Source organism: Orycteropus afer, unplaced genomic scaffold (genome assembly GCF_000298275.1).
Source record: "Orycteropus afer afer isolate SDZICR_OR568_19922 unplaced genomic scaffold, OryAfe1.0 scaffold00986, whole genome shotgun sequence".
Taxonomy (NCBI): domain Eukaryota; kingdom Metazoa; phylum Chordata; class Mammalia; order Tubulidentata; family Orycteropodidae; genus Orycteropus; species Orycteropus afer.
This window is the reverse complement of record NW_006922573.1, coordinates 227,959-236,338: the sequence shown is the minus strand read 5'-3', so window position 1 is coordinate 236,338 and position 8,380 is coordinate 227,959. Positions and strand designations below refer to the sequence as shown.

General features: G+C 45.9%; 1 protein-coding gene and 1 pseudogene across 1 annotated transcript in view; one reads left to right on the top strand and one right to left on the bottom strand.

Annotated features, from left to right (window-relative positions):
* The first annotated feature begins 184 nt into the window (after positions 1-184).
* Positions 185-2,894, top strand: LOC122151980 (annotated as a pseudogene).
* A 2,772-nt stretch (positions 2,895-5,666) lies between these two features.
* The window catches only part of CUNH22orf39 (chromosome unknown C22orf39 homolog), a 4,862-nt gene continuing 2,148 nt past the window's right edge, over positions 5,667-8,380 (bottom strand). The window contains exon 3 of the mRNA XM_007958454.2: positions 5,667-5,795. Within this exon, the coding sequence (XP_007956645.1) occupies positions 5,667-5,795 (129 nt within the window). The remainder of the gene's footprint in view (positions 5,796-8,380) is intronic.

Here is an 8,380-nt window from a genome sequence, read left to right as displayed (position 1 = left end):
AGAAACTCTTTCTGAGCAACTTACCTGTTTGGACACCATGACCCCTGAGTCCGAAACCTCACCCAGCACACAGGAGGCACCGAGATGAAGGATGAATGCATGAGGGCATGGAGGCACCATCCTGTGCAGAGAGGTGGCCCACTACGTGCTGATGTGGAACCTGTGACGAAGGCAGGCAGGCAAAATGCGAGAGCGGCCGGGCAGCAGAACGTAAACGTCCAGAGGATATAAAGCAAGAAGGACATTCAGCCGCAGGCAGCACTCGGCCCAATGCAAGAGCCCCAACAGCAAACCTGAGGGTGGGAGGCTCCGGCTCGGGGGAGCTCACGAGGCCTGCAGTTTCCCTGTGTGCTGGCTGGCCCTCCAGCTTCACCCACACCCCCAGCTAAGTCCAGGAAGCCCAGGAGAGCTGGATGTCCCGTCCTCGTGTTTCACTTAAAGAAAACAACTCTTGGAAACCTCTAGCAGCCTTCTCTCTCCTCACTGGCCAGAAAAGCTCCTTTTGAAACTAGCCACAGTCATGGGGCGGAGGGAGATCCTAAGGTTGGCTTAGACCAATCAAGGTCCTCCCTCCTCCCGTGATGGGGGCAGATGAGTGTGGCTCTTTAGAGTCACCTCTGCTCTTGACATCATATGCACACGTGCTCCCCTGCCCCCACAGGTATACACACAAATACAGGGAGAATTCTTGAGACGTACAGCAGAAAACACAAGTGATGAGGAGAAATTTTATTCTTTGATTTATATAGAACATTTTGAAAAGATGGGTTATTTTGTCCCAGAGAATGAATCAGTGTTTGGCCCACTGCTGGAGGCCAGGATGCAGCCTGGCCATGAGGGAGGCAAGAAGCAACAGGGGGTGCTGCTGGCAAGCAAGGGAGTAGGGACAGCGGCTGGGTGCACAGCCACCTCACCCCCACCCTACCGCACTCACGGCGGGTCTGCTGTGGGTCGCACGCCGCCAAATCGCTTCATTAGCAGTAAAAGAGACCTCTTCAAGAACTAGTCTTCTTGGTTCCTATATGTATTATTATTTTACATCTTCCCATTTATTTGTTGCCTTTAACAAATTTTTTTCTTTTCTTTATAGAAATCTTACATATGTTTGTTTCATTTATTCCTGGCACTGCATGTTTGTTTTCCTTCAAATTTTATTCTGTTGTTCATATACATATTTTATAAACATCTATAGGCATTCAAAATTTTAATACAAGCACAACAATGTTAGGTGTGAAATCTAACAAATGTGGCTTGAATTTCCAGCCTATATTTGGAATCGAGCATGTGAAATAGCTCTTAATACATTCCACATTTTCTGATACAAATACCCACAGTCCTTATAAAAACAACAGAAGGCAGACATGGAGCAGTCCCCACAGACAACCAGACACTGGGAGAGAGGGCCAATGGCTCTACCCACTGAGACCATAGCACTGGGGGACACCAGACTCAATCAGCACAACAAAACGCATAAAAATCTTGTTCCACGACCCATGTTGCTGAGTAGCAGCTGGGGTCTTAAAAGCTTTCAAGTGGCCATCTAAGATGCAGCTAATGGTCTCCTATCATTGGAAGCAAAGAAGAGCGCAAAAAACCAAGGGCATTTGGAAGCAATCAGCCCTAAGACACGATGGACGTTGAGACCCGAAGAACTAGATGGTGCTCAACTAGCAATGGCAAGCACTCGGGAAAGGATCAAAACTGGAGATTCTGGATAGAGTGCAGGAAAAGTGTGGCACAAAACCCAAAACACAATGACGACCAGAATTACTGCTCGGATGAGTCTGGTGGGACCCCCAAAACTATGGCCCCGGGATACACTTCGGGCCTGGAGTAAAACTCACTCCCAGGGGCTGCCTCTCAGCCCAATAGTAAATAAGAGGTACACGCAGACCACTCAACGCAGGGTGACGCACCCACATATGCTATGCAAATTCATCCCTTGGAGCAATCGACCACGGGACACCAGAGGGGCAACCTTTGCTTGGAGGAAATGCAGGACACATGGAGTGCGTAACTGGGAGGGGCACAAGGAGGGGGCAAGTTCACTGGGAAGAGAGGGGACGAGAGTGGATTAGACTCAGGGATGGTAATTGGGGAGTGAAACCAAATGTACGTGAAATGTTGAATGTTAAACAAACTGCTCTGTAAACTTGCACCTAAAGCACAATTTAAAATAATAGGAATAAATTTAAAAAGTTAACAAATAAATACATTTCACATTTTCTAAAAATGACCAAAGGAAAAATGGCAGCACAGCGCCGGTGGAATTGGTCAGTTTATACAAGTTGCCGCAGGGTGACTTTTGTGATGGTGGTGCTAAGAAATCTACCAACGAGCAGTCTTGCCCGGCTTCCGTAGGTTGGGAAACGCAAGTGCTAACGGGGTCCTCGCCGCTCAGCCCCCCGGCTCTGGGCAGCGGCACCGGATTGCAGCTGCCAACAGGGCTGTAGCCTGAGAAGTGCCCCGTGGTCACTGACTCGGTGCACATCCTTGGGGTCTGCCACGGTCTCCTGGGGCTGTGGTCTTCTTCAGAGTCACAAATAAGGTCGATCTGGAAGTGCCCTTGTTGGCTGGCAGTGAAGGTCCACCCGAAGGCAGTATTTACCACCTTTTATTTGTAGTTCCTGTGGGATTCTCACTGGTTTCCATCTGAATTCTACCCATGCACCTTGGCTACCTTGAGAGATCACTTTTGCCTTTCCAGTGACAAAACGCTATGCTATCTCTTAAAAATCAAAGGCATAGTAAAGGCATCTGAGATGGACATGGACAACGTACCCCTATCAGAAAAGACTGCCGAGCTGAAGGAAAAGGCAATGCTAACACCTACTTCAGTTCACAGTGAAGATTCTCAGGAAGTGATTCCTAACTGATCCAAGCCAGAAAACTGATCCAGAACCCAGGCCTGAGGACCGCCTGCAGCCTTTAGTGTCATCTGCTACAACAGGTGCTACAACAGATCAGTTCTTAGAGCCGCTGACTTCAAGAGCGGGCCTGGGGAGTACGGGGTTTGGTTCTCCTGTAGGCTGATTTTCCAAGTGATTTGTGTGAAGCTGTTTATAGACGTTGAGAAATTAAAGAGTTCTGTTGAGGTTTCATAGCTATTTGCCTTAACTGATTTTAGCTTCTTATCGATTTCACAGTATTTATTTCTAAAAACACTTTCTACTCTAAATTTAGGGACCAGAAGACAATGTTCCATGTGTGCTCTGATCTAAAGATGCATGGTTGTTCTGAAAAGAGAATTAGATTTAATGGTAACTCATATTTTTCTTACATAGAGCAACTGTTTTATGAATATGGACAAACCATTTTTTAAAACAAAAATACAGGTATATATATATATATATCTTCTATAGGTAATATTCAATAACTTGACCTGGTAATAAATAATTTCTCTTTTTAGTAGTAAATAACTGAATGTAATGGGTAATTTGTAGTAATGAAAGAAAGGATAAAATATTAACATTCACTGCCATGCCAGTTTCCCATATTTTGCTTTATGTAGCATTTTGATTGGGGAGCTATCCAATTATTCATTTAATAAATATTTACAGAGCATTGCACTAGGGACCAGGGATAAAAGGTTAGCAGAACAGTCACCTTCCATCTTCAGAGCTTTGATCTAGGTAGAGACAGACATTCAGAGAACCACTTAAAGATATGTAAGTTATGGCTGTAATTAGGGTCTTAAAGAAGAGAGCCAAAGAGCTATAAGCACATATAATAGGTAACTGACCTGGTGTGGGGCTCAGGGAAAGCCTCTCTGAGGAAGTGAAAAGTGGTTTGAAAGATGAGTAGGTGTTAATAAGGTAACACAGGGAACAGCAGGTGCAAAGGCCCTGTGGGGCTTTGAGGCTCTTCGAAGGCCTACAGGTCACCACTCATCTTTCAGTTTATCACACTGTGGTGGCTTGTGTGTTGCTGTGGGGCTGGAGGCTATGCCACCGGTATTTCAAATCCCAGCAGGGTCACCCATGGTGACAGGCTTCAGCGGAGCTTCCAGACTAAGACACACTCGGAAGAAGGAGCAAGCCATCCGCTTCTCAAAGAACTAGCCACTGAAAACCTTATGAATAGCAGTGAAACACTGTCTGATCTATTACTAGTCTGATATATTACTAAACTGGAAATTGCTGGGCCTGAAGGCCTCCTGGAGGATATATATTTGTATCCTAAAACCAATGGGAAGACCTTGAAGAATTTTAAAGAACTAGTTGCTAGATGGAAAGTATGTGGCAGGATCAGATTTAGTTTTTTCGAATCTTGTGGTTGTGGCGAATGGGTAGGAGGGGTGGCAAGCAGACCTGTGAGGAGGGCTGTCACACTCATCCGATGAGACGATACAGGGAGGTGGTAGTAGGTAGAGGATTTGGTTGAGATGTAGCTAGCAGATTTTTTTTTTTTTTTAACAACAGATTATTTCCATCTTATATATACAGCATACAGGATATTTTCTTTTAAGAATGTTCTCACAATTGAAGAAATACTGGTTTTGTCTGTGTTCCGAGTTGCAAAATTTTATCATGCCCTTTAGTCCTGTTGACAATAGTGAAGCCTTCTGGCTTCCATACTTTCGCACTCCAGTACTACAGGAAAGGTCTTCCCACTCCTGAACACTGGATTCTAATATAGCTGTACTACATTAAATCATCCTCGGATTTTTACTGTGCATGGGTATGCCTAACTCAACATACTTACTTTCTTTATCTAAACTAAAAACGGTTCTTATTTAAGATACTTTTCTCAACCTCCTAGATTGGCTGTTGTAGCTGAGATGTCCAATAAAAAAAGAAATGTTTGAAAATATTAAAATAAATAAAAATGACCCAGGGAAATTTTGAGGGAAAGAAACCTAAATTCCATGAGTCTGAGGCTTGGGTTTTTAAGCCAAGAAGCTATGAACCCTTTTTATGCGAGGCTGTGTACATTTCTTTAAAAACAGCATCTCCAAGGGGCCAATCTCCCAGCTTAGGAGGTGCTCAGTTGGCCCAGAGGTGCAGGTGAGCCCCATCCTCTTCCTAGGCACAGGCCACGCCCACCTGTGTCTGCTGTGAATGAGACGAGTGGCCTGAGTTTTGTGTTTCCCAAGCCAAAACCCCATGGAGTAGATTCCACTCCTAGCTTCCCAGGCCGGTGGCTGGCATTACCTGAGTCACCAAGCCTAGGACACAGCAGCCTGTTTCTCAAGGATGAATAAAGGTACCATCACTACAAGACCCTCACACCTTGCCCCATCACATTCACAGAAGCACATAAAGCTCAATTTAGCTGCCTTATTCTGATCCACCCACATGTCCACACAGATCAGGGCTGTGGCTCACGAGTTGACCTGAGAATTCTAGATGTCAGGCCACCATCTCTCATGCTGTCACTCCAGGGGAGAAACGTGAGCTGGCCCGACCTGGCTGCTCACAGATACCCCCAAGGAAGCTTGGCTTCCCCAAAGCTCTGGAATGGGTGCAACTGTTTTTCAGAGTGTCACCCTGAGAGCAGGCGAGGTGTAGAGTAGGTGGGGCTGAAGACGTCGTGCTCCATGTTCAAGGCCAGGTGGCGCTCACAGGGACCCACTACAAACGGCCAGTCACAGTCCTTAGGTTTGCACGACAGCCCTGCTTGAGACAGGCTGGAGGCGGCTGCAGGGACACCAGGCAGGGCGCTTCTCACTGGTCCTTCTCGTCCTGGGGCAGAGGGAGGTGCCAGTCTGCAGGGGGGCTCTGCCTCAAGGGCCACACCAGGGCGTGCTTCCGGGCAGCCCGCACTCGGGCCCGCTCGCTCTCACAGAGGGATCGCTGTGCAAAGGAGACCCCAGTCACTTCCGCCCCTGCTGGGCCTCAGTGGCCCTGAGTGCTCTCCCGTGGCCCTGTGACCTCCCTCCTCCTCAGCACCTCTCAAGCACAGAGGGAGAAACAAGGGCGTGGAGGACATTCTCTTCTGCAACTTGGCTGCAGCCACAGAATGTTATCTTGGTGACTGGAGCAAATTAACACACATAGATCTCAATCATCCTTCTTCACTAGCTACTGTGAAAAACTACTCTCTAAATCACCGTCATCTGAAGAAAATTCAAAACATCTCCTGGGCCTCAAGGCTGTATGGCTTCAGTTGACCTAGTCAGTCTCGGGCAGTTTCACTTGCTAAGACTAAGCGTGGACATGTCGCGCTAGGAGAAGAGAAAAAAGTCTGAAAGAGTGGCTGCGGGCACCTGAGAGGAGCAGGGGTTTGAAGGAAGAAAGAGGAGATAAGAGACACATGGCCAGGGCTCCTTGGAAGGCTGAGGAAGGAATTAGGCAACAGGCCACTGGGCACAGCTGTGCACAGCAGGTGGGTGGGAGCATCTCCAACCACACTCTCTCAACAACAAGCCCAAGGGCAGTGCTAGCACCTGAGGTGAGCCCTTGGCATCACGCTCTTTACAGATACAAGTTGGTCTTCTCCACCGGCTTTCTTGTCTCTCTTCCCTCAAGCTCTCAAATAGAATGTTTTTGTTCTTGTCTAAAAAAAGCCAAACTGACAAAGTAGAATATGAAAACCTCCCGAGCCGCCATCTCTGAGGTGACAGTTAACAGGTTCCCTGGGACCTTTTTGTTTCTCTAAAGATGGAATCATGCTAGATGAATGGGATGTTGTAAAAATTAAATTTTTACGTGCTTCAAAAGAGCAAAAGGAGAACCCGCAGACTGGGAAAAAAATATTCAGCAATGACATGTCTGACAAGGGACTTATCTCTAAAATTTATAGAAGACTCCAACACCTCCACAACACAATGACAAATGATCCAATTCAAAATTGGGCAGAAGACATGAATAGACACTTCACCAGCAAAGATATTCAGGCAGCCAACAAACACATGAAGAAATGTTCATGATCACTAGAGATGCAAATCAAAACAATGAGATACCAAGTGGCCCCAGCACTAACAGCCAAATTCAACCAAACAGAAGATAACAAATGCTGGTAAGGATGCAGAGACTGGGACTCTCATGCACTGCTGGTGCGACTGTAAAAGGATCCAATCACTGTGGAAAGCAGTGTGGCGATTCCTTAAAACGTTGGAATTAGAAATACTATTCGACCCAGCAATTCACTTACTAGGTATATATCCTAAAGAAGTGAGAGCCAGGCCAAGAACAGACACATGCACACCCCTGTTCATCATAGCCCTGTTTACAACAGCAAAAAGATGGAAACAACCTGTCAGCAGGAGAATGGATGACCAAACTATGGTACATACACACAATGGAATATTATGCAATTCTAAAGAATAACGTAGAATCTGCCAAACACCGCATAATGTGGATGAAGTTGGAGGACATTATGCTGAATGTAGTACGTCAATCACAGAAGGGCAAATACAGTATTAGTTCATTATTGGAAAAAGTCAAGGAAAGGTTTATAAATAGAAGGAAACTTTTTTGTTGATTAAGGGGTGGGAGGGGAAGGGAAGGAACATGGCAAAAATAAAGATAAAATTAAAAAGGATGGAATCACGGTCTGCTGGTTGGTCTATTTCCTGCCTTTTTTTCACTAAACGATACACTGTGGGTACCTCTCCACCTCAGGGTATATTACTACCCTTTCTAATGGTTACATGGCATTCCATGTAGAAGGCTGTTATTTAGTCAAATATCTACTAGAAGGATTTAGGTTGCTTTCAATTTTTGCACAATCACAAAAAGTGGCAAGCGCTTCAAGCATGTCCCTGGGCATTGTTGTCCAATTCCTTCCCGAAGATAGATTTCCAGAAGGACAACTGGGGTCAAAAGTTATGCATTTAACCTATTTAGTCTGCCTGACAGCCCAGAGAGGGTGTTCCAAGTGACACTCCCATGAACAATGCGCAACTGCTCTTGACTCTCCACATCCCTGTGGACACATCTATGGTCCACTGGGCGATTCCCTAGGGAAGGATGTCATGCTTGGTAACGTGGAGGGTCATCGAGACAGGGAAAGACCCTCAACGAGATGGAAGACACACTGGTGGCCACAACGATGGGCTCCCTTACAGCAAGGGTTGTGAGGATGGTGCGTGACCGACAGGGTTTCGTTCTGTGGCGCGCACGGTCGTGTGAGTTGGGGTCAACACAACAGCAACTAACAACTATTCTTTTCACTTGTTAATCTGGTCGTTTGGTTTTCTTTTTTATGAACTGCCTCTTCATTCCCTTTCTTCATTTTTCTATTCTGAAGTCATTCCCATTTTTCTCATCTGATAACATTATTTTCTTTATTTGATATATATTAAAGCTGTCAATCTCTCACCATACAGGCTGCAAGCTATCTTTCCCATTTTTTGACTTTTGCTTATCATCGATTGATCATCACTCTTACTACCTGGCCTCCTGGTCTCCACATCAGTCTCTGTATATAATCACAT